This window comes from Pseudochaenichthys georgianus, chromosome 11, assembly GCF_902827115.2.
Source record: "Pseudochaenichthys georgianus chromosome 11, fPseGeo1.2, whole genome shotgun sequence".
Taxonomy (NCBI): domain Eukaryota; kingdom Metazoa; phylum Chordata; class Actinopteri; order Perciformes; family Channichthyidae; genus Pseudochaenichthys; species Pseudochaenichthys georgianus.
Genome location: NC_047513.1, coordinates 11624916 through 11651363, shown reverse-complemented (window position 1 = coordinate 11651363; position 26448 = coordinate 11624916). Strand labels below are relative to the sequence as shown.

General features: G+C 38.9%; 2 protein-coding genes across 2 annotated transcripts; both read left to right on the top strand.

The window, feature by feature from the left end:
• Positions 1-8: 8 nt before the first annotated feature.
• LOC117455443 (ras-related GTP-binding protein C-like) lies at positions 9-5850 on the top strand. The gene is made up of 7 exons (XM_034094961.2): positions 9-462; positions 969-1172; positions 1258-1457; positions 3625-3739; positions 3823-3965; positions 4056-4204; positions 4953-5850. Exons 1-7 carry the CDS (start codon positions 280-282, stop codon positions 5036-5038), a joined length of 1080 nt encoding a protein of 359 aa, XP_033950852.1. The 5' UTR covers positions 9-279; the 3' UTR covers positions 5039-5850.
• Positions 5851-8180: 2330 nt separating this feature from the next.
• LOC117455646 (four and a half LIM domains protein 3-like) lies at positions 8181-26276 on the top strand. Its single transcript, XM_034095230.2, has 6 exons — positions 8181-8262; positions 19515-19686; positions 21447-21621; positions 22426-22595; positions 23261-23447; positions 25425-26276. Exons 2-6 carry the CDS (start codon positions 19531-19533, stop codon positions 25574-25576), a joined length of 840 nt encoding a protein of 279 aa, XP_033951121.1. The 5' UTR covers positions 8181-8262; positions 19515-19530; the 3' UTR covers positions 25577-26276.
• Positions 26277-26448: the final 172 nt, after the last annotated feature.

Sequence of the window (26448 nt, the reverse complement as noted above, 5' to 3'; positions counted from 1 at the left end):
CGACTTTTTCTTTTTACTAATCCTGTCTGTTTTGTAACCTGCGTTACCCACATTTCTACCGACATTATGGTTATTTAACCTCTTATTTTAAACCCCGTGGTGTTACGTGTCCGCCTGACTTGGCGTTTTTATATAAACACGACAGTGACAGCTGCTAGCTAATTAGCTTGCCATGCTAGTTCGTCGTGAAAATCAACAACATTCCTGTCCGGATTTATTAGTCAGTACAGGACAGTACATCTAAAAGAACAAAGAGTAGGCCGGTGAGAAAAGGACAGGATGTCTATTCAATACGAGGACCCCACGTTAGCGGGCAGTTACGATGTTGTGGGGTCGTTTCCCAAAAGTTTTGGGTACGGGGCAGAGGAGCAGGATCTGGAGGAGAACTGCTCCACATCAGCTGACAAACCCAGGATCCTGCTGATGGGACTGAGGCGCAGCGGGAAGTCATCAATTCAGAAGGTAGGGCACATATGCATTTAAAATATACACATTCTACACATTTCATTAATGTTAGTGCCCCCAGAAGTAGTTGGAGTGCAACAGTAAGTCAATCTGCTTACTGCTAGACTAATACTTCCACTACAACTATTTGAGAGTTAAATGAGCTAAATACTACAAATTAGGCTTTCAAATACAACACATAGGTTACGAATGTATGATGCATTGCGGTAGGTTAAACAAGCTTCCAGTTTATTAGAGCCCCCTGGCTAGAAATAATACACAATAAATCCCCAAGAAAGCAAAAAAGTCAGAAACTCAGGGAAAAACTATTTGATAGAACCAGGATGGACAGACATGGAATAGGTGTTTATTTACAGATAAACAGAAGTAGCATGTAGTTCCAAACCAATCACATAAACTTAATATCAAGGGCAATAAATGAAAGCAGAAAAACATAGGTGTAAAAGAATGAAGGCTGTGGATCAGTCAAGAGATTGACCTTAATCCTCTTCTCCTCTGCCCAGGTTGTTTTCCACAAGATGTCCCCCAACGAGACGCTGTTCCTGGAGAGCACCAACAAAATCTACAAGGACGACATCTCCAGCAGCTCCTTTGTCAACTTCCAGATCTGGGACTTTCCTGGCCAGGTGGACTTCTTGGACCCCACGTTTGACAGTGAGATGATCTTCAAGGGAACGGGCGCTTTGATATTTGTCATTGATGCTCAGGTGGGATAAAAGAGAAGAACTTTGTAGGTTTCTAAAGGCTTCCTGTGTGACATGAAGTAACACGTCTCTTTTTATTTCTCCTCAGGATGACTACGTCGAAGCTCTCGAGCGGTTGCATCTCACCGTATCCAGAGCCTACAAAGTGAATCCAGACATCAACTTTGAGGTGTTCATCCATAAAGTTGACGGTCTGTCAGACGACCACAAAATAGAAACACAAAGGGACATTCATCAGAGGGCCAACGATGAGCTGGCAGACGCTAACCTGGAGAAACTGCACCTCAGGTGAGCAAGATTAGCTGCAAGAGTTATCTCTAGAAATAGTGTTAACTTCCTAGATTTCTAGTTGATTCTTTACAATATTTGGCACTTTCTGCATTTAAGTGCTTAAAGTTTCAATTAGCAATGTTTTTTACTTCTGCTTAGAAAATGTGTCTAATGTGAAAGATGTCGCTCATCTTGACAAACCCACAGATAATTATCCAGTGACTTCTCAGTTATGCACGCAGCATGTGTCAATAGTCAACACATGTGTCAACTGTTCATTTTAAAAACGTTATAAGCTTAAGTTTGTTTGGTCCCTTTTCACTCAATTGGTTTAACAATTTGGTTAGTGCAGATAGGACTGTACCGAAAAATTCCAAGCTTCATTCATAATGATGACATCCAAACATTTCCACATACTCCAGAGCTTTGTGTTGTCCAAAAGTCCAAATGTATTGGAAAAAAGATAGATAAGATCCTTTTCAAATTCACAACATGTCAAATGTCCTGTTACAATTCACAGTGGGTGGCCTTAAGTCTTGAAACATATTAACATATTTACTGCAGTCGAAACTGTGCTTCCTGCTTGCCACACTCTAAGAGTTGCAACTGTAGCAGAAATGTATTAGCACCATAAATTGCATTTTACAACAAAAAAAATCAATTGCAAAAATCAATTTCCCCCTATTTCTTTAAGCTTCATTTGAAAAACCTTAACAGAAGCTTGAATTCAGTCCAAAACGCATAGATCTAACAAATGAAGCTTGGACTGCAGCGGTGTCTTTTACCTTTTTGTGGGACACCTGTTGGTAATGTCAGACATTTGTAAAGTGTCATGTTTCTATTCTATTCTGTCTGTGGAGCCGTTGAACTGATTTGTTCTTATGTCCTCACAGTGAGCAGAAATCTTTAGTGTTATAGAAGGTTTCTCATTTCACTAATTCCCCTCCTCGACTCCCCTCCTCGACTCCTATCCTCGTGTCTTAGTCCCGCCCACAGGAGATGCGAGCAGAGGACTGAGGAGGGGAACCGAGGAGAGAGGAGGGGAAGCAGCAGGTGCTCAGAGAAATGAGAACTCCTCTCCTCTGAGCGGTCATTTTAAAGAGACGTCCATTAATGATGACAGGAGGCACAGCAGCCCTCTGTCTGATGGACAGATGTGTTCATGACCACTTATATATTTACTTTAATTCATTCACAGTGCGGAATAATGAGACAATAACAGGCTACAGATGCGGACATACACACACACATATATTTATATAAATATATGCAATTTCAGAATCAAACAAGTATGAGAGCACTCTCATAATAACGTAACACAACCAGAGAGGGGATATATCTCCCCCCTCTCTCTGGTCGCTGAAATGGGGAATTTAAATTACGGGCCAGAAGTTGTACAAGTATTAAAAGTAACTGAGACCCGTCTGTCTGCCGCATCTACGCACTGTACAACACACACACACACACACACACACACACACACACACACACACACACACACACACACACACACACACACACACACACACACACACACACACACTGTACAATGTATAACACGCACCTACACACTGTACCACACACACACCTACAGCTCCTAAAGCATATAATAGGCTATATATCAGGATACAGCCGTTGTGTATTTTATTATGTGAAGCACTAAATGGTCTCTAGAAATATTGACTCTTTGTTTGTAGATATCTACTAAACTAAAGCAAACAAAGAGAGTAGGCCTGTTATGCTGAGTGATATATTATACACACTGCTCTGCTTTCTGCACGGACCTCACAGCTGTTCTCACTGTAAACATCGCGTCGCGATGAAAGCAGTTATATAATATCCAGGGGATGCATGCAGAGCTGTCATTGGCTGAGATAAGTCCGGCCGTGCGTCACGACTCTTTGAAACATCACTGTTGCCGGAAATACATCCGCGGAGGAGCCGTGGAGGACCCATCAGTGTATCCTCGATTATGGCTCCTCCAGAGAGCCTCCTCGGCGCTCGGTCCTCGATGTGCATTTAGAGAAATGAGATGTCCTTCAACATGGCTCACTGAAATCCATTTCCGGGTCACTACCGGAGGACCGAGGAGTCGAGGAGTCCAGGAGGGGAAATTAGAGAAATGAGAAACCTTCATAGTTTTAGAGACTTGTTTGGCTAACCTCTCTCTTGTTTCCCTCCTCAGCCTCTACCTAACCAGCATCTACGACCACTCCATATTCGAGGCCTTCAGTAAAGTCGTCCAGAAGCTGCTTCCTCAGTTACCAACACTGGAGAACCTTTTGAACATTTTCATCTCAGTATGTTCATGCACTGAATTACAGAAAAAACCCGTTTACGTCTGTATTTGTACCGTCTTTATTTACATCCTTCCTGTTTACAGCATTCTGGGATCGAGAAAGCCTTCCTGTTTGACGTTGTTAGTAAGATTTACATCGCCACAGACAGCTCCCCGGTGGACATGCAGTCCTACGAACTCTGCTGCGATATGATCGATGTCGTCATTGATGTCTCCTGCATTTACGGGTGAGGAGATTTATATATGTTTTAAGTGTTGGCACAGATAGTTTCCTGTGGTTTGAAAGTCTAAAGGTGCCTCCCTTCCCCTGCTGGCAGGCTGATGCAGGATGGCAGCGGCTGCGCCTACGACAAGGAGTCCTCGGCTATCATCAGGCTGAACAACTCCACCGTGCTTTATTTGAAAGAGGTCACAAAGTTCCTCGCTCTCGTCTGCATCCTCAGGGAGGAGAGCTTCGAGAGGAAAGGTCAGTTCCATTGGCACTAGTCGACAGCGCTTTGATTATACAGGAAAGAGGGAATGAGGTGTGAAGCTGCCAACTCAGAGGTGTCGAAAGCTGAAACGAGGTTTCATCCGGCTGGTGTATCATCAATTAAAAACTTTCTGCACACATTAAGGCACCCTTTTTCATACCATAGATAGTCAACTTCTATTGGCCAGGTGTTTTGAAATGATTATTGAATATTTAGCTTTAAAAAAGGAAGACTGAATATGGGCAGTAAGATTAAGATGTATGTTGCATTTATTTTTTATTAATATCTTATATGTTTCATCTGAAATGTTATTCTGTTTATTTTTCACTGGTGGAGTGTAAGTCGATTTACTCAAGTGCGTACTAAAGTAGACATTTGAGGTACTCGTACTTATACTTTAGAATATTATACTTAATACTACACTACAATTATTTACAGCTAAAGATTATAAAGTATACAAATGTTGTATATGGAAAATATAATGCATTTTTCTAGGTTAAACTACAGTTTAAATAGCTCAAATGTGCACCAATTACAACAGCAAGGCACATATTGAAGTCAATATTACAATCTCAAACAATGTTCCTATTATTGTTTTCCTTTTCTAAGTGTGGAAGACAAAGATAATATGTGTTTTTCCCATTTGCTCTGAGCGATTTGAACACTGTTTTTGGATGCTATGGTTGTAACATTTCTTCTTAAATGAAATTCAGCTTTAAATGACGTGTGTTCTCTTGGCAGGTCTGATAGAGTACAACTTTCACTGTTTCCGAAAAGCCATCCACGAAGTGTTTGAAGTGGCGGCCGCTCGTCCAGTAACAACCTGACGGGACTAAAGTACGCCGGCGCGCACAACGGAAGTGCTGTTTAATACACAAAAGGATGCATACAATATGTGAAAGCAAACATTACTCCTTACAAGCACATGTTGCCTTATTGTGTGCAACAGAGTGTGTCAGCTGAATAATGAAAATAGACTAAATATGATCAAAGAAATATATGGTTTTAGAAATACACATCTGTCCAGTAATACAGGGGTGTTTTATGCCAAAAAACACTGTTTCCTAGTTTCTGCACATGTATCGAGATGTCAGCTATGTTTACCTAATGGCCAGTTACTTCTGTGTACTCATAAAAATACTCCTTAAGCGCTCATTGTGTGAGCGAAAAACTCCTTTGACAAGCTCTCAAATGCATTTCCTCCAACAAAACTTTACAGTCCAAACTTCTCTCATGTTCCTGCTTTATTTTGCTTTGAATTATAGAGTGCTATGAAGGGATTTAATCCCTTGTATGAACAAAAGTCAGCAGAGTGTTTGTGCTGCTGTGTTTTCTGTTGATAATGACTCATGTGCTCTGCTCAGGATCCCCGCACTGTGCCAGTTTCACCATTAGAGCCTCGCCTCGCTTCGATTCAACAGCGTGTTGGTCCTAATGGAGTCTGGAAATAACGGACGATGCCTTTCTCTCGCACAAACCCCCCCCCTGCTGTCAACTTGTTTCTTTAGAGCTTGTGACGAAGCTTCTGAACACATTCACTCCACAGTTTACTTTTCAATGCAAGCGTTGAATAATATTGTCAGAGATTTGTTTTTTTAATTGTTGTACATAATTCTTTAATAAAATATGTTAAATATTTTGATGAATCAAACTTACCTGTGTCTTTGGGATTTAACTTTAAAAGCATAGTAGGTATCTTATAATTCTAAGATAGTAATTAGAATTATGATATTTAATCATTTTGAGAAACACTATAACAATCTATTACATACTTAGACAAAAAGTATGACTACTACTTTTTATTATTGTTTAATATCTTTCTACATGTATTTGTTATATATTGAACACAGAAAGCATTATGAAAAACGGTTTCACAATAATATAAAGTGATAAGTGGCTTTACAGACTTTACAGATTAAAAAACAATAAAACTACAACATAAACAATCAAAATGAAAACAATGATACCAAAACATATACATAAATCCATCACATGATGTTTTTTTATTACTACAATGCAAACTTGACTTCATAGTATTAATAATAATTATCATATGTTGTGTAGAACCATTTAAAACTTAACAGTGTTTTACAACAGGAACATTCTAAATAATCCAATAAAATGACCGTGTAAAAGCTTTATAAAAGGAACATAAAGATAATAATGAAAAATAACATTGAAAATTAGACATACACATGCAGCAAGGAAGTAAAGCACATAGTCAAGTCGTGACATAATCAAGCAATTTTTTTGAATAACCTTAATCATTTTTGAAGATTTCACAAAGATTGGGACTGTTGTAAGTAGCAGATTTAAACAACAGGTGGCAGCATAATCAAATGTTAATATTTTACATTTTAGAAAGATGCACCAGATTTCACTCCACTGCTCGGGCAAGAGTTCAAATAGATCAATATTTATCATGAACTCTAACGGCCCATCGTCAGCATCTGAAAATAAGCTTAGAAATGCCACACACACACACACACACACACACACACACACACGTGTGTTCAAAGCCTCCATCATGTACACATGCAGTGAGTCCTGAGTTAATGGGTAGTGGCAGTTTGGAGCCACAGTTGAAGCCTCTAATCGTCCCCAGACCTCCCGCTCACCACTGTGGAAAATAAAGGTCAATGAGAGGGAAAATGATATCTTGATTTTTCTTTTTTCCAGAACCCTGCAGTTTGCTCCTGACCACAGAAGATTTCATGAATCCGAGAAGGTTAGACTTGAGAGTGAAAAACAATACAGAAATTGTGGAGGGGTTAAAGTAACTGTTCACGATCCTCCAACTGTGCAGAGAAATGAAGCCATACGGCAAAAAGGTTTTATAACTTCACAGCCAGAATGCCTTAATGGCTTTCATAAGCCATTAAGGCATTCTGTATCATTAATACACATCATATTAAAGGTTAGTTGATTTTATAGAGTATATCTATAAAGTTAATATGCATTTCTGCAAGAAAGCCAGAAAAGTTATGTGAGACATCCAGTGAAGGGACTTTGAGTTAAGGGTTTTTGTCAAAATTCTATTTTTAACTAAAACATTTTTGTCTAAAATGAATAAAAAGTATATAGATATTTGTTATCATGTATAGACAGTATAGATCAAATACTTTAAAACATGTAAAAAAGCTTTATAATTATAATTGTATCAACACGTTAATGTGCATAATTGCCATAACATGTATACAATTAATAAGTAACTTATAACACAGTATAAATTAAGATGTAATCATGAGTGCAGCATTTGTGTTATATTTGTACGTATATAATACATATAAGGTTAAGCTATTTGATTAAAATAATACACAAATAAACACAACATAATGTTCTCATATGAACTATGTTAAACTTAAATTAAACCATTTGTTAAGTGTATGCTACTGCTAACTGCAGAAATGCAAGGGGGTAAAGTTAATCAATCAATCAATCAATCAATCAATCAATCAATCAATCAATCAATCAATCAATGTTTATTTATATAGCCCAATATCACAAATGTTACATTTGTCTCAGTGGTCTCAGTGGTCTTCACAGTGTGTAGTTAAGTGTAAGAAAAGTGAAGGAAACTATTTTAAAAATATTTTGGAAGCAATATTTTATATATTGATGTTGGACTTAGTCCTCAGATGACTTTTACTGAATTCATGTGATCAAACTGCTGTAGAGCACAATAAATAGCTCATAGGTTACTATAAGATGTTTTCCATTTAGAGATAATAACGTGGTTTACGTCAGCAGCTGGCTGCCACATTTTTACTCTGTATTTAAAATATTCAATGACATCCAAAGAAAACACAATAAGTGTACCTTCTCTGAGGTTGAACTCCCACAAGGTGAGAGAGAGGGAGGGAGGGAGGGCGGAGTTTAGGGAATGGTTTCCTTTTTACGCAGCAGATGCTTCAGTCAGTGGAGAGCCCGCAGCGCGCAGGAGTTTCTCGGAGGATTTAATTATCTATCATTTTATCCAGCAGAGCACCAGGAGCAGACACGATCCTGCAGAGACTCCTGAGAGCATCTCCAGAGCACCGGGCACACAGAGGTACGCTCAGGGGATTTAGAGGGGTGCTTTGTGAGTGAAACAGTAGATGATAAGTGCATTTAAAGCGTGTTGTGGTGATTTATGGTGCACTCATAAAGACTTAAAGTCTGCTAACTGAAGAACTAACATGCTCACTTCACCTGTTTCTGTTCAGTTAAACACAGTGAGACTATGATTAACATACATTGTGCACCTCTCTCTTTCTAAATGGATGTTTATAAATTAATGCTTTGGTCATAACTCATGAACTTTAGCTAACAGGTTGTTAAGACTTCCTGGTTAGAGAATTATGTTACCACTTATTTTCTTATTAAAGTGATCCAGAGCATAACCTTACGCTTTATCAATTAATCTGCCGATTTGTTTCTCGATTAATCGATTGATCAATCAGTCTGTACAATTTCAGAAATTGTGAAAAACGTCCTTCCCAGTTAAAATAGGAAAGTTCCTGCAAGTGTGAGTATAGGGGCTTCAAACTGAATTTTCTGACAATATTGCTTCAAAAGTTGATGTTTAATCGGTTTTCAAAGGGTTGGTCGTTGTTTTTCTGTAGATCGACCAATCATTGCAGATTTAGAAATAATTTAAATAAAATCTATGTATTGAAAAGTTAAGAGCATGTATAACTGCAGGTTTGATTGCAAATTAAAAACTGAGAATCTCAAACATGTATATCACTATAATGTATAACACCTGCCAAAACCAGTGGGATTCTTGAGAAATGGGCAACCCAAAAGTTGGACTTATTAATAAAGTGAAATATGTATCAGCGATAAAGGCATTATAAAGGGTGACTTAGTGAAAAGTGCATATTTCCAAGTCAAATATTTGACCCCCACTCCCAGGATGGACCAGAAAGGATGTTCCTTCTTTAGCGGGAGGAAACAGTGGATGTTATTGGGGGTTGGGGGCCTGAACGGGGTCCAAAGTGAGTAACTGATACTATGAATAAGTGCTGTGGCCCCCTGTCGAGTTTTTTTCAAGTAGGATTTGAGGAGAAGAACAAGGAGACCTTTTGAGGAAACAATCCCTTTTCATTTAATGTTCCTAGAATTGGCTTGGAGGAAGACGACATGAGAACGCTTTTATCATGCAATTATTTTATTGAATTTATTTGAAGGCTTATTAACAAGTCATTCAGCTTTGTTGAGTTAGTTATGTCATGTTTCCTTCAGATTACACATTTCTTCTGGAGACTCAGCTACCCCCCATCCCCCCTCCTCCTCCTAGGCCGCTCATAGTTTCCACCACTGCACACCATCCCCATACACACCGCCATCATGTTGTAATCCATTTGGGTGAGATTAATACATTCATTGAAACGATGCAGCTCTCCAGATACTCTTGTATTTTTTTAGAAAACAGAGGCCGGAAGAAAAAATGCTTCTTTTTTTTTTTTACTTCTTATTCTCTACCACAAGAGTTTGCCACGTTTTGACCACAGTCAAACCACAGTTCCTCTGAGAGTCTTGCCATGGGTGAAGAAGGTTGTGCCCGTGTACAATCACTGGAGACGAACCAGACAGAAATAAAACAGAGAGGATTTCTGGATTGTCAAAGACACTGACAGTCGTAAAATAAAATCATGAGTCAGTCTTACTCACACATTCATGTATTTTCCATTTCCCATTTCTGCTGCACAGCATGAGAAAAGTTGAAACAAACAAGTGCATAGTTTCAAGAAACTATAAAAAGTTTGAAATAGAAAGATTGCAGTTTCAGGGGGTCTATTTGATAGACTTTGTAAGTTAAAATATTTCCAAGAAATAGAGCATAACGTAGCCTATGACAGTGCTTCTCAAAGTGTGGTCCGCGGACCACTGGTGGTCCGTGAGCACCCCCGAGTGGTCCGTGAGTGTATTGGTAAAATTTCACATTTGAAATAAATAAATACATTTGAGTTTTGCAGAAATATCTCCGCAATGGAGCGAGCTTAAGTTTCACTTTCAATTGCATGATATAGCCCAGCAACAACTTCATCACACATGTTGGCACTTGTTTGTACCATTTTCAGGCGATTTGTAATCTGTTCTAGAAGAAAAATGTGATTTGGGATATTTGTGGAGTTAGGTGGTCCGCGAGAGTTTTTTTTTATTGGTTAAGTGGTCCTTGGTTTGAAAAAGTTTGAGAAACACTGGCCTATGACACTGAAGCTATGGAGGTGATTACCTTAGCTTAGCATAACCATATAAAGCAAGGCAAAAATATAGCCATAGTCGAAAAATTGGTTTCATTGGTAGGCTACACGCTACGAAATCTATAAATAATAATTTGTGGTGTTATAGCTACATCATTAAACCGTTTTTTTTGGCAAACAACAGCCATGAGCATTGACTTTTCAGATCTCCTCGACCATGTCTAAAACAAAAAATTGTATTTCTGATTTTGTGTTGAAGAAACAAGATATGTTATTCAATGGGAGTTAGAGGTAGCCTACTATTAGGTGGAGTTTGTTACCTTTCGATAGATCCAGGCTAGCTATTTCCCCCTGCTTCCAGTTGGCATGCTAAGCTAAGCTAAACGGCAGCTAGAGATAGCCAAGATAGCTAAATTAGCTTAGCTCATTTCCTCAAATGTATAACTACCTTTTTAGTCAGAGAAAAACTCCTTAACTTAACATTCTCAACTTTAGTTTGGAGAAAATGTCTATTTTAAACTTGAGCCTTTGTTGCTCAATGCTACAATTGTTAGTCTGTATTTAATTCTGGAGGAAAACCCAGCAGTTTTTGCTTTTTCTTGCTGATATTTATAACAATTACTCAATGTATCAAAACCAACGCTCTACCTTCCTGTACTCAAATAAAGCCTTGAGCAGCAGACATGAAACAGAGACAGCCGGCCATTCTCTCAGAAAACAAAGGTCTGTTACCATTAACACCCAGCACTTTAACCGTCTAATGCCAGCTGGCAGTCGATGGGAAAATATGTTTACTTGTGTGTTTGTTTTGGAAGATAGATGTCAGTATTTTAAGATCAGGCCAACTGTTTATTTGCATAGGTCAACGTTCGCCTGCGGGTAACATCCAAGGGCAACAACTACGCTGCCAAAGTAACTTCAATGAAGGAACCTGATTTTAAGAGACTCCGCGGACGTACTTGATTATAATCTTTTTAATCTTTATTTCTACTTTTGCTCTTTCGTCATCCGGAGAAAGATTCAGACGTTTCACATGTATTTTTAGACACTAGTATTGGTTCCATTGATGGGAAACATTATACACACATGCATGTCCCCAGAGGATGAACCCTTTTGATCCTGGACTTTCCTTCTAGCACCAGGTCGGGTTGAAGTTTGACCAATTGATTCCCAAATTGTCCATAAAATCATGTTAACTTCTCAAACCTTATCTGTTATTATTACTATGTCATTCCCATAGAAATCCTGAAGAGAATAAAGTCGTTTGGTATTCTAAACGGAGGAAATGGAAGAGTGTTCAGTTCAGGAACACTTCCTTGACAGGTCAGCTGATCATGCAGAGACATTAAAGGACAAATTGAATGAGAACATGTCCTCTTGAATCCGGAAACCAAACAAATCTTTCTGCATGTTTTCTAGCTTTTCCTTCAGATTTAAAAACGAAAATAAGTATTATTCTGCAGATCGGGTTTGCGGTGTTGCACAAAGCTCAGTGCTAGCAACCAAATGAAACTGTAAGATTTGTAATGTTTTTCCATTCGAAAACAACTGTGAAAAAGAAAGATTGAACAATAAATGAATGTTTAGGTGACCTTAGATGGTGATTTTCTCTAAAGGACATTCGTATTTAGCTTAAGTTCGCCCCATTTTAAAAATGTCTTTCCAAGAAAACCTTTATAGAGCCATTAAAAAAAGCATTTTCGAGGGTTGGAGGAACTTAAACTATGTAGTATTTAATAAGACATCTGAGAAAAGTTACACAAGCTACATTTGCCCCCCCCATTGTTGTCTCTCAGTAGTCAACTAGCATCCCCATCCCATAGGAATCAGCATCAGGTCATTGTGTGATTTGCACGGTGGTGACTTGTTTACTTGTTGTCTGACTGAGATGTGTTTGTGAGTTCTGGGGACAGCAAAGAGGTGAAGCTGCAGCTGCTGCCCACATTGTGTCACAGGATAAACAAACAGCCAGCAGGAGACTCATAAAACACCAGACACCTCTTTAAACCTGTTGAACCTTTCAACCTGTTTATGCATTAACTGGATATTGCGCGTACTCATTTATACTGTGTGACAAATGTATATATTAAAGGTGCTTTATCCCATCATTTCATAGGCTTAATGTTACACCTTATGTGCCATTAGTATCTAATAAAACATATCAGATTATAGTTAAAGTGTGAGAACATATTCCTTTAAAAATATGATATTAATTTACATCTAATGAAGATAAGAGTTTGTTGATCTCACAATCTCAGTGTTTAAGAAGAATTCAGCCTGAGGAGATTTTTATTCGAGACAACAATGGTCTTTTTGTTGATTTGTATGCGTGTGAAGCTGAAAAAGAACATGTGATTTGCAGGAAGTTTTATAAAACCCTATTTCTAAAAGCAATTTATTCCCTATGTCATTGTCTTAATATGACAGGTGTGTAATACGTTTTCTGAACAGATAATTGGTGATATGATCATGATAAAATGAAGCATTGGTAAACAGTTGAATCTTAACTTGCCCTTATAAGGAGGCACTTTTTCATGTAGCAGGAACCAAAATAATGTTGCACATCTGCCGACACAGCATCTCGGAGTACGTCATTGTTTACAACAAGCAATCCATCCTGATGAGATCTGTAATCAGAGACATCAAGATGTTCAATGTGTTTTCTTGTTGATTTGCGTGCGTGCAGCAGAAATTAGCTTTGTGATCTGTAGGAACCGCACCACAGTGAGCGTCTTTGTTCTGGTGATGAAAGGGAGCGCAGTCATCTGACAGCCACAAGGGACCAGTCTTGTTTTTTTTCGTTTTTTTCTGTATCAGTTTATAGCTGCAACCGTGAGGGTGTCACTTTCCCTCCAACGCTGCAGGGCTCAACTGTTGTTGTCGTTTTCCATACAGTATTGTGCGACTGTCAATATTCTCATTCACCTCCCCAAATCCAGGTTATGCAACCCTGGGAGTCGCACAATGTGAGGACAGTTCTGAGCTCCAGAGGCCGTTAAAGTACCCTAATCCATTTCAGAAGGGAATAAACAGTGAAAGTGGGGTGGTAATTAAAAGGCAAATTTGTTACACGCTTTCCTGTTTTTGACTGAATGCTCACTAGGTGTGGGTTATTTAATGGGTATTACATTTAAAGAGAAAGCAATGATTGTTAGTTAAAGCATTGAAAAAGCAAAACTAAGTCTACAGTCATGCTAGAAGCCCCGTAAGGCTACACTTATAGTTTATGGGCAACATAATAGGAAATCATTCAGCTTCTGAGTGGTATTACAGAAAGTATTTATGACAATGCGATAATGTCTCTGACTTTCTCAAAAGAACCGCAGAAATTTAAACAAACCACTAGTTCACTATGTTCAGTCAACATGCCTGAAAAGCCTACAAATCTGAATAAAACCTGATTATTCTCTCTAATACAATCAATTTAAATAAACAAGGAAGTATGCAGCTTGTATCTGATTGCCCTTAATGTGACACAAGTACTTAAAGTACAGCTAAAGCTCTGTAGGCAGTTCCTTTAAGGTCATGTGTTTGTTTTTACTCTGGAATTGATTGTCAAATGTAAATCTTTATATTATAATAACTTTGCTTGGCTTCTAAATCATGTCATGTCAGTTGAATATTCCACAGGTAGACAGACACCCCATCAATCTCAGCTTTACTTTGTGTTTTATTAGCTAATGTTAGCATTACCCAAATAGGAACCAATCCATGTTGAGATATTTCACTCAAACCCACGTTCTCTTTCTCATGGTGGCACTATAATAGCAGTATGAGAATCACCAAACTCATTAGTAAACGTTGTGTTGGGACCGTTAATGTCTATACAAAATGACATGATAATACATACAATTGTTGATGATGTATTTCAGAAGATCAAAGTTTCACTGGCATTTCCAGAGCCATGCCACTATAGCAACACACGTTGTAAGCCACCATCCTGTTTAAACTGACCAAAAAATCTCATAACTTTTCTTGCTGCAATATTAAAATGAGAAAACTATGATTGTTACTTAAATAATACATTTAAAAAGGACAGGAGGAGGTACAGGACATTTTTATGTTTCCAAAAAAGGCATTGAACCTGCTTTATCGCGCGTGAATTCGTATTTTGTGGCTCTGACAGGTTTACCGCTTACCTTCATTTTTTGTTCCACTGGATTTTATTACGTGTGACACGGAATAATCTGGTTTGTAAACCTCAGACATGAAGCCCAAATTCCTCCAGGGAAAAATAAACACTAACACCCAGCACCAGGAACAGCAGTGTTTTCTGGCTCCGGTCGTAAGAAAGTGTCCGGGTTGTTGAGGAGTGAAACAACAGCAGCGAGCCATGAAGGGACATGAGACAGGAGGCCTGGGAGACAGTTGCCATTTGGCTGCCACTACAAAGCGCTCAGAGCCAAAGATGCTCTTATAAATCTCTCAGCGGGACAGACAGTGAATCAGGAGGAGAATTCAACATGTCCACTCATCAAGATGAATTGTGGGCTTAAATAGTTTCAGCTGCCGTGCAACTAAAGAGCGAGTACTTAGGTAGGATGGAGTGTTTACTTTAATGTCCCGTGTTGAGAAGGAGAACAGGGGCGACAAGTATTCTTGGGTGTGATTCAAGAGGACACCTGTAGAGCAAAGTGAAAACCTCCTTAACAAAGAGCTGTTTGCATGTGAGTCACTGTTTCAGACTATTAATATCACACAGTCTGGAGGGTGTGAAGATAAGCAGACTCTTAGCAGATGTTCATTTGATGTCAATTATGACCTTAAAGGGATAGTTTGGATCGTTTGAGGGCGGGTTATATGAGGTTCTTGTCCATATCTTTAACCTGCAGTAGATTATGGTTGGCACTCATCCATAAAAGCAAAGAAATGAACTGCTGTGGACAGAGAAGTCAACCAAACCTATTGAAAAAGGCCATAGCAAAAACAAATCGATATCAGTTTGAGTGTATGTTTTTTTTTTTTATATTTCCATTGCTTTACCTTGCAGTTCCAGAGTAATTTCTGAAGGGGAACTGAAACTGGTATCTAAGCCACCAGACTCAATTGAAAAATGTATTTTCCTCGCATAACACCTGAGATAATAGTCATTTGTTTGTGTTATTGTGTGACTTTGGTCAATCCAGACTAAACCTTGGTAAACACCAAACTCACACAATAACAACTTTAATCCCTTAATGGACAGAAATGTAGAAAAACATGTGTATTGGACTAAACCGAAATGTTTTAAAAAGTCAGTTTTAATGGGCATTTTGGGGATTTGTAAAGAGCTAACGCTGCATCATGATAAATGCTCACTTTCTCACCCAAATGTTCCTATAGTGTGATTCTTAGCATATTTGCCTTTTTTATAGCTGACTATAAAGTTATATTGGACTGTCCTATAGGAACCATAACATACTTGTTTGAACAGTAATGGATTGTAAAGAGATGCTGTTATGTCTATTGGACGGCTAAAGGAGAATTTGATGGGGAAAAAAACAGCTGAAAACCACAAATGTGTTCGCAGATGTTCTGGCTCAGGAAGAGAAACAGCAAGCTCAACACTGGGAAGACTATGTCCGGAAGTGAAGCCATTGTTCTATCACTGCATTCAATGTAGACATGGGCGGACGAGAATAGAAGCCCAAACCTCTTTAGACAATTTAGGAGGGAAGTCAGACTGATTTCCTCATCCAGACAGAAATCGGACAGAAAACAGACAGAGGTTGTGGGGTTTTCTCTCAGTTTGGTTTGGTCCAATTTGTTTTGTTGACCCAGCTTGATGCCCTGCAAGAGGAAGCAGCGTTGTTATCTGCAGAGAGGAGGGATGCAGGAGGGATGTCCTCTGTGTCGTGCTAACATTGCAATGAGAGAAAAAGTCTCCTAACAGGCTATGTTTCTGATTCTGGCATCGACTGTAGGACATGAGCGAGAGCAGGCCATGTTTATCTTTTTATGTTTATCCGAAAATGCTGCATCATTGGTTATTAGAAACAAAATGTTTGATAGCCGACAGACATGAGGAATGTAAACTGCACTTACACGGTGACTCCTAAGCAGACCAGATGCAAATACTTGGAGGTTAATGTCAGTGGTGCATGGAGAATTTAGATCCTTGAGGAAACGTGCTAATATCAAAATGTACATTGAAAATGTTACCCCTGTGACTGTTTAACCAATTATACCTTTAGATTATTATTACCTATTAATGAATGTAAGAGCGGCATTTAAGGTGGAGCTCATGTTGAACTTTTAACTAACAATTATTTTCATTATGGATTAATAGGAGAATTTTTTACCTCAATAATTGATAAGTTTGGTTTGTAAGAATACCTAAAATATTAATAAATGGTGTCAAGATTACTTAAAGTGAAACTTTCACACTTTTTGTTTAATGAGACCAACAGTCAAACCCGAACCTCAACATTTTAAATAAGTCCAGTACTTGAGTACATTTAATTAGTTACTTTCCACCTCTGGTTAGCTATCATGAGGCACAGTAACGATTAATGTCTGGATCTGGAAAACGAGTGACCTTTAATTCTTACCAGCTTCGTAGCAGCACTAGAAAATGTGTATTTGTGTGTACAGTGGTCGTCATTGGGTTACACTGTGGTCTGGGTCGTCTCATCGTTTCACTGACGTCTTCCAGAGGGAGCTAGGATGGGTGGGGGGGGGGCGGGGGTATCGGATCATTCCTCAATCCCTTCAGGGATTTTTCAAAGCCACACGGCTTCTCAGCTGTACATTGTTGAACACACCTCCTCTTTTCTGACATTATAAAAACATGTCAAAGTCATGCTATGACTAAAATAGGGGGAGAAATTATAAACAATTACTGTTTCCAAGTAAAATATATTCAAGTGTCTGCCTTTGTGAATATTCCAGATTTAATGGTCCGGACCATGAATATATTCCCAAACTTAGAGACCGTATCCATAATCTTCATCCACACTGTATATATCTCTCTGAGTCATGTCTGGCCTGTCTTAACTGTTCCACAGGAGGGTATTTTAACCTCCCACACTTCATTTCCTTGCTCATTTCCCTTGGCTGCTGCAGAACATGGGGTCACATACATACTGTACATGCTAATGCCTCACTGTGTGCAGTCATAATGGTGTTATTGTCAGTGTTCCCAGACATATTTCCACCTGTCCTTCCTCTGCTTAACAAGCTCTGGATTAAATGATTTATTCAAAAAGGGCGCCTTAAACTGATGCTTCGAGACTCAATGTATTTAAGCTGTGCATCGAAACTTGTCATTAAGGTTTTTTTTTTTTTTTTAAAGCATTACAATGACTGTATTATGATTATTTTCATTATCCTATCATATATTATAGACTTTATTTTCCATCTTACCCTGTTTCTCCCTGGCTTTTGATCTGCTTGGAGTTAAATTGAGGTAATTTTCGGAGATCAATCATCTTTATTTATTGGCAATGTGTTTAGTCTCATAAACCCAGGCAAGCATCAAGAGCTATCATAAAAGGCTCCATAATGAGGCAAATGGGATTTAGGATGTAATTTACTCCTATTCAAATATTTTACGAGCAACTGAGGTCCAATTAAATCTTTTTTTATTCAATAAAGAAGTACAATATTTAGAGTACTATGTCGTGTGAAAGTGATATGAAATGTTCACAGCTGTCATAGAATACACAGTATATTGTCTGGATCAGAGTAATTACTAAGTCGCAGCAATGAAACATTCCAACAGCATTACAAGCATGGCATTTTGTTACAGAACACAAGAGAAAGTTCTGAATTTGTTAGAAAAAAGTATAAACTAGACAAAGGAGCCCATTAAATACAGGCCAAAAAAGATGAAAAAGCCCTCGAGAGAGCCATTGAAATAGAGAAGGCTGTTTCAGTTCAGCTCCTAACAATTAATATTGTTTGGTTTCTCTTTCTCAACGCCAAACCACCACAGGGGGTTTCGTTCAAGAGTGGGGGGGAGGGAGAAGCAGACATTATTAACTTTGACTTGTTAGTGGGTACTCGTGATCAAACAGGAGAAGCAGTTATATAATTAATTACATTACTGATTTACAATACATTTACTCTGTGTTAGATGGTTCGTTCAGCCTTTCTCTGCTTGCAATGTTTAACGGTTAACTGCAGTACAATGTCTTTTGGTAGGGTATCTCCATTTCGTACAAGTTAAATGTTAATCTAAATGAGATTCGACACTTATTAGAAAGTCTCCAACAACCTCCTCCTCTTAGACTCTGGTCATTTGAAAATGTGTAACCTCTGCAACCCCTCTGTTGCTTTGAACACCATCGACTACACCTTTCTACAAGATAGGAACTTTATTTAACCAAAGGGAAATTGTTGTGCTGAGGTTGCCATGCACATACCCCCCTGGCATTTACCTTCAATATGTCCCTCAAGGAGACAAAAGACAAAAGACAATCACCAGACCAAAACAAATAGATACAAAACATATTCAAAGACACTAAGAGACCACAAAGAAACTCATTGCAGCTTTTAAACAGGGCAAAACATCAACAAAGTGACACAAAACAACTATCCAGAGTCTCAAAATGCCTACAAACAAATTCAAAAAGTGGCAAAGCAACCACTGACAAAGAACAACATCATAGGAACAAAACAAATAAAAAAGGACAACCACAAAAAGACACAATGCCACAGAGAGATGACCACAGAGAGTTACAAGCAATAGCAAAAGGAGGCTAAATCATTCTAAAGTATGTGTGCCCTTGTATATTTAGGAGAAGAAGTGGGGCCTTTTGCATGTCTGTGCCCAGGGGCCCATTGTCTCATAGTCTGCCCAGGTCGAGGCGTCCCACAGGGTTCAATGCTTGGTCCCCTCCAGTTCATTTTCAAAATAAATAGTGGATGCATTTAAGCGTGCTAAACATTCTAGGATATCTTTAAGTTGTGTAAAAAGTGTCTTTGAGCACTTTGTATCTCTTTAAAAGGTGTGTTCTTTTACTCCCATTTCTGTCTCTCCTGTTGGTCTTACTTTGCAGCTGTATATCCAAAAACTGTCTGCCTCCCTTCTCCCTGCTTTCTCTCTGTTTTACTAATCTCCCTTCTCCTCCTCCTTCCTGCGCTGTCTTCTTGCTGATATGAAATACTAAACTGTGTCTGTGCATTCTCTCAGACAGAAGAAAAACATCATGAGCGACCGTTTCGACTGCAAAACATGCAATGAGTCCCTGTGCGGGCGAAAATACATCCAGGTGGAGGAGAAGCCCCACTGCATCCCCTGCTATGACCGCCTGTATGCCAAAACCTGCCAGGAGTGTAAAGAAGTCATCGGACATAATGCCAAGGTAAGCTCTAGTGCTAACGGAAAGTAACTATGTACATTTACTCAATGGCTCTTACTCACTTACTTCTTTTTTCTTATACTTATACTTCTACTTAGCTTACATTAAGACTTGAATGCAATCTATGAGATGATTTTATAAATTAGCAAATAACAGTTTTTTTTTCCTTTATGATAAATCTAATGGTAATTTTCTTAATTATCTGTTAATCATTAGGTTTATTAAACATTTAAAAACAGTTAAAAATTACAATCACAGTTTCCCCAGAGCCCTAGGTTTTTTTTTTACATTGTATTGTTGAATCTAGTACAGAGGTTAATCATCTGAGTACACTGATATCTGATTGCATTATGATGAATGTTCTAATGTAGTTATAATGAACTACTGTAGTTCCTGGAAAACATATCTCTACTTCCAGAACATCAAATTATCCATAATCTGTTTTGAGATTGTGAAAATGAGAAACACATGAGAAACACTGTCTTGTAGGAAACACCCACAGCCTGCATGAGGCCATCAGTGTTCTGTGAATGATATGCTCCCTGCGAGGGACCGGCAGTAAATTAAACTTCTGCTTTCTTTGGCCGTTCCTCCTAAACACAAGACACAACAACATTCACCCTTCACCATCCGTCGTCCTCCTGCTTTAGTTGTTTCTCTTACTGTGAAACTCCACGCCTCAAAAATAAGTTTTTCACCCACCGTTCAGTGGAGCCATTCATCACAGAGCTCGCCTGAACTGTAGATGAACTGGAACGCATGCAGCTGTTGGATTAAAGAAATAAAACGGTGTTATTCTGAGTATAACTAACAATGAAGAATAGAGAATGCACAAAAAAACTTCTCCAATGCTTTTTCTCATACTCTACTATTCACAGCAGGGTGTTGTGGAAATAAATAATCTTTAGGGTTGAACTCATGTGGGCAAACATCCAAAACACAAGTAACTTAGTCCTGTTGTTGACCGTGACCCCTGACCTCTATGCAGCAAACAATGAATCAAGGTGTGAGGAACCATAACATATAAATTATTTTTTATTAACCTAGAGTTTAAGGTTAAATGTCTGATTTCTCATATTTTGACAGTGAAAAGATTCATTTATATTTGTTGTGTTATCAACAAATGTCACACAATAATCCTTCTCTCAATATCTGACTTCACTACCATGTCCTACTAGATGGATGAAGAGATTGTTTAGCAAACTTTTTTGTGTGTATAGCAAAGGAGTATTTGATTGAGCAAGCAAGCATTTTACTTCTTCAGATTACAACTTTTATTAATTAGAATAAAAAAACACTTGCTACGTCTTATTTTAAAAGCTACCTACAGTGTAGTCTTTCTCAATATTCCTAGTGTTGCTCTGGAGCTGCTTTAATACACGTTTCTTTTTTTTTACATTACTTGACAATCAAAACCAATTAATTAGATTAACTATTATTTATTTTTTAAACTTCTGTTTTGATTGATATAATCTTGTGATTCTTCTTTGTTTTATCCAGTCTGCTGAATGTGTATGATTCATTTTGTGATCTCCATTCTAATCACATATCATGTAGTTTTATAATTGCATTTTTTTTACCCTGGATTTTTTGGTTTGGCAAACAAGGTTTCAACTGTAAGGCATTTTAAAAATGAACTGTCCCCTACATAATTGGGCAAAAAACTGATTTAATTCAAATCCTTTAACATTTTTGTATTATGGGGCCATTTTTAACCTGACTGGTTTTACAGGTTGCTCAGTTTCACTTCCCTCTTCTTCCAGGAGCTCTTCTATGAGGACAGACATTACCACTCTCACTGTTTCCGCTGTTTCCGCTGCGACCGCTCTCTGGCAGACGAGCCCTTCACGAGGCAGGAGGCCGCGCTGGTGTGCAGCGACTGCTACTGCAGCGAGTTCTCCTCCAAGTGTGTGTCCTGCGACAAGACAGTCATGCCAGGTAACGACAATAGAGACTCTTTATTCCTCCAACACCAAGTTAACAAACCTCCTCGGGGACACATCCATAAGTAATTACTCAAATAGTTGAACAAGTTATCCGGGGTGTGACAGCTAAAGATGTGACAGGATGATTGCTTCCTTGCTCTGCTGAAAATATCCCCAAGCATGGTTTTTTTCAGCTCTGGCCGCTGTGACGACATCAGTACAGCAGTGGTGTCGGATGACTGAAATTACCAGGGGCCTGTGGGTAGTGTGGAATATCAAAACTCACCAGTTATTTTCTGAACCCAGCAGTGATTTCCTTCAGTTTCTGCTCAGCCTGGAATGCCTTTAAATGCAGCTCCGTTTTCCTAAAAGTTTATCCCACTGTCATTCCTTTGGGTTGCACTTCAGGTCCCAAAAGGTTGTAACAAGCCCCGTGATTAAATAACACTCAGAGGCATGACTTCTAAACCTCTTCAGTGAAGCATGTGTTTCAAAGCAAAGAAAACAGCCACTTATGAAATGGTTAAAACTGGAAAATAAATAGGAGGCCAGTTTGAGAGCATTGCTTTGTTGCAGCTTGTCAGATTGTTTTGATGCAAGATAAGCTGAGGTAATTGTATGGTGCAGGAGGGCTGTGTAAGAACAGGTTGAGCCGTCACTTCTGGTTCTCTCATTGTGACAAATGCTATCAGATTTCATTCCAGCTTATAATCAAGTCACACACAAAGGATGCAAATGTCAGGGAGTATTTCAGCACACTTTTACAAAAATGTAAATGTTCATTCTCATCTGCTCCTTTTTACTTTTCCACTGACAGGGTCGAAGCTGTTGGAGTACGGCGGCTCCACGTGGCACGAGGACTGTTTTGTGTGTCACGGCTGCGAGAAGCCGATCGGTGCCGAGGCCTTCATCCCAGACGACAACAACTACTACTGTGTGCCGTGCTACGAGGGCAGGGTGGCTCCTCAGTGCAACCACTGCAAGAAGGTGAAACAGGATTCTGATCGATCTGTACAGAACTTTTCCAATGATTCATGCAGTATGTGATCAAATCCACCAATGTGTGTTTCCCAGAAACCAAGAGGACAACTTCCAATGATTCGTTATTTAGACCATAAGCCCAAAATTAAAGATACTTCATTTACAAAGCTATAAGATACAGAACATCTGCAAATCTCAGCTACTGAGAAGCAGTTTGAGAATTATGATTCTAAAAGGACTTTAAAGATAAATCAATTATCAAAATTACTTAGATAGGTAATGGTTAAACAATATTTTCCTTTTTCCTTTCTTTTGACTTTTACTTGTGCATATACAGAAAGGAAAAAGTAAGTTCTTAATAAATAAGAGAAAGGAATGAAACTAGGATTTCATATTTTAAAGTAGGCATTGCTCCACTTTTGAAGAGTTTGCGTGCGTTTTTACAATATGAAACTAAACCACAATATGTCAAGAAATAGGCTACTGGCTACAACAATTCTTTTTTGACTGATAACATTTATTTTAATCAAATTAAGTTGTTTTTTTCACCATACACGTGTCAGATTACAGTACAAACATGGGGTGGAAATCTCCATTTGTGTAGAAAAACAATGTGTCACTGAAAATAAGTTTCTTAAATTCTCCCATTGGACTCCTTCTGTGTCCTGCAGGCTCTGACTAAGGGAGGGGTGACCTACAAGGACGAGGTGTGGCACAAAGAGTGTTTTCTCTGCACGGGCTGCAAAGCTCCGCTGGCTGGCCAACCCTTCACCTCGCAGGGGGAGAGTCCGTACTGTGTCAAGTGTTTCAGCAGCCTGTATGCCAAAAAGTGTGCCGGCTGCAACACGGCCATCACAGGTCAGTGGAGAATTCAGGACCTCAAAACAATTCAGGTGTATCCCTGGTTCAAGTCTGTCTGGGGTTGTTTGTCAATTCCTATCTTTATTCTCCCTGTGATTCCTGTCTGTCTCGACTATCTACTATCAACAAAATGTCAAATGAATTATCTTCAACAAACAGGTGTAGGCGTTAAGGTGTGTCAGGATTAAACTTGGCTCTAATGCTTTCTCTGCGCTTTGCATATCTGCGTTCATCCTCTTTTTGTGTTGCGTGATTTCTCTCTATAGTCTAAAGAAATAACACAACAATAGAAAAAAAACAATAAAATCAATGCTGTGTTGTGTTTGGCCAGCTTTTATTGTGAAAAGGCAGCAGTAGAAATGATCAGGTTAGCAGTTAGTTAACCCTGTGTTGACCCTGCATTAGAAGATGGAGCAGTAAAGCTCCGATCAGTTTTGATAACATATTTCCCGTGAGTCTTTTATGTGTATGACGACAATTTGAATCCCACTCGAAATGGTAGACTCTTCCACTAAATACATAATATAAATACAATGAATAGATATTTCAGAACAAATTCTAATCCTAAATAGTAGCGAAAACCTTGACTTGATTTATAGGTTTAAACATGCAATAAGTGATTTTTCCTTCATGTTGGAGTCCAACATTGATTCCCTTTTATCTCAGTTTTGGTCTCCACCAGCTCCCAATTGAAATATCTATCTCTTCAGCTGCTAAATGCTCCTCAATGTTCACCAGCTAGTTGCTAACTGCATCAGTCTGCTGTTCGGTGAGGAACAGGTAGCAGCATACAGTGGATTTGAAGAAGTTCTTTATCCGAAAACAGCTGCATTATGCGGTTAAAAACAATACTATGAGAGCTACGAGAGTCAACCAAAACAGTAAAGTTGCCGGCCTGATGGCTGAATAATGAGCTGAAACTAGCTATAAGGCTCAAAGGAAGCTTTGTATACTCGTATCCTTGAATAAAAGCACATAATGAGCCAGTTCTGACAGGATTGTCTAATTTTCCTATTTAAAAAAAAACGTAAATCACATACAAACTCGTCACATGATGGCTTTAAAGGTCCCATGTCATGGCCATTTCTACTGATCATAATTCCATTGTTGAGGTCTTCTAAAGTAGATTTATATTATGCAATTTTCCAAACTCACATTGGTTTCTCATCCAGCATCTCTGTATAGTATGTGTATTCACTCTCTGTCCTACACGGCTTGTCTGAGCTCCTGCCCCCCCGCTCCCTGTGAGCCCACTGTGCTCTGATTGGTCGGGACGTTGCGAGGCTCGCTGCTCAGTGAGCTGGCTTACTGGTGTGGTTTCCGGGTCGGCGATACAGTGGTACAGCGGGAAACTCACCCTGAGCACACACAAACACTCACAGCCGAAGTAAAAACAATAAGTGTGGCTTGATATTGAGTAAGAAAAAGGTTTATAAACGCTGTGAGTATTGGTCTGCAAGTCAACCCTGTTAGTTGAAAATGTACGCTAAAGGTCCTGGTGTGTGAGGAGCTCCGCGGATTGGTCCATTTTGGTTCCGGGAACCGCATGACGTCACTTGGTTCCCGGAAGAAACAAATGGAAAAGAGAAATCTCCAACGAGGCGTTCTGGGGCAGCACAGACAGGTATTCTCTGTGTTAGAGTTGTACTCGCTACAGGGTGGACTTTGAGGGTTTGTGACTCTGAAGACCGTTTACATGCAGAACAACCTTCATAACACACAAGGGTAATAACCAGAAAAGCATGACATGGGACCTTTAAGAGAAACTTTAAATCGATATTTTGACCACAGCTATGAGGACGAGCAGGTTGCCAGAACTGGCAAGCGCCTTTCTTATTTTATTGGCCAACCTCTGATGTTATCTTGAATTCAGTTTTGTTATTTCCGCCATGGTGCAAGGCTGTTATTAAATGTTCCACCCCCAGTCAAACATTCCTTCATTAGTTGCGCATGTGGTGTATTTGTGTCTCTCAGGGTTTGGAGATGGGAAGTACGTTTCTTTTGAGGAGCGGCAGTGGCACCAGCCGTGCTTCAAGTGTTATCGCTGCTCCGTGTCGCTGGTGGGCTCCGGCTTCTTCCCGGACCGCGACCAGATTCTGTGTACAGACTGCAACAACGACGACTGACCGACACCACATCTGCAACAGACATCAACCACGGCCGAGAGGAGCAGCAAAACGTATAAACCTCGGCCGTGCACATGAACACTGCAATATTCCTAATTCACTCACAGTGTAAAGCTGATACAAAGCTCAGTATTAACAACTCAATCCTCATGACAGCCTTTAGCACATTGATATGTTTGTATAAATTCTGCCAAAATGTCCTGCAATATATGTGTATGATTTTTTTTCCCATAATTTTTGATTTTTCACACATGAAATATATAACATATAAGAAACGTATATGTATGACTTTAAATTAAACTGTTTTTGTTTTAACTATTTTCTTCATCACTGCTAGACAAAACCAAAATGTAAGTGCTAGGACGTATGCTTGTATTTCTACTTTTTAAAGAATATTACATATATATAACAGCCCTTGCTCTTCTCTTTGTGCTGTATGTAAACGTATTTGTTGAAAATGATCTGTTAGAAGGAAACATATATATTTTGTATTCTTTTCAGCTTACAACATTTTCTAATGGCGTACATGAAATAATAATAAATGTAAAAAGTGTGTTGAAGATATTAACTAACAAATGGCTAACTGTCTATATTAACATGTACATGCACAATAATGTTGCCTTAAACATTGACTTCCTCCTGTAAACAGTGTGCTTCTTGTTTTTACAATAAACTCAGAAATGACATACCATTGAACAAATAGCCTTCTGTTAAATTAAAATGTCTCTTGTGTAGGATTTGTACACTACAGAGTTCAAAGTCAGTAGTCAGAAGTCTCTTTTGATTTGTATCGAGGACCTAACACAACATATTTATTTTGCTGTGATAACCCATTACATGTCTTCACATTCTTCACATTTAAAAAAACTCAG

What these genes read in the sequence shown, in the direction of transcription:
- LOC117455443 (XM_034094961.2), top strand. Translation starts at nt 280, where the DNA reads ATGTCTATTCAATACGAGGACCCCACGTTAGCGGGCAGTTACGATGTT. An exon ending in GGAAGTCATCAATTCAGAAG is followed by an intron (nt 463 to 968) that starts GTAGGGCACATA and finishes TCCTCTGCCCAG; the next exon opens with GTTGTTTTCCACAAGATGTC. An exon ending in GATGTCTCCTGCATTTACGG is followed by an intron (nt 3,966 to 4,055) that starts GTGAGGAGATTT and finishes CCCTGCTGGCAG; the next exon opens with GCTGATGCAGGATGGCAGCG.
- LOC117455646 (XM_034095230.2), top strand. Translation starts at nt 19,531, where the DNA reads ATGAGCGACCGTTTCGACTGCAAAACATGCAATGAGTCCCTGTGCGGG. An exon ending in TCATCGGACATAATGCCAAG is followed by an intron (nt 19,687 to 21,446) that starts GTAAGCTCTAGT and finishes CTCTTCTTCCAG; the next exon opens with GAGCTCTTCTATGAGGACAG. An exon ending in AGTGCAACCACTGCAAGAAG is followed by an intron (nt 22,596 to 23,260) that starts GTGAAACAGGAT and finishes TGTGTCCTGCAG; the next exon opens with GCTCTGACTAAGGGAGGGGT.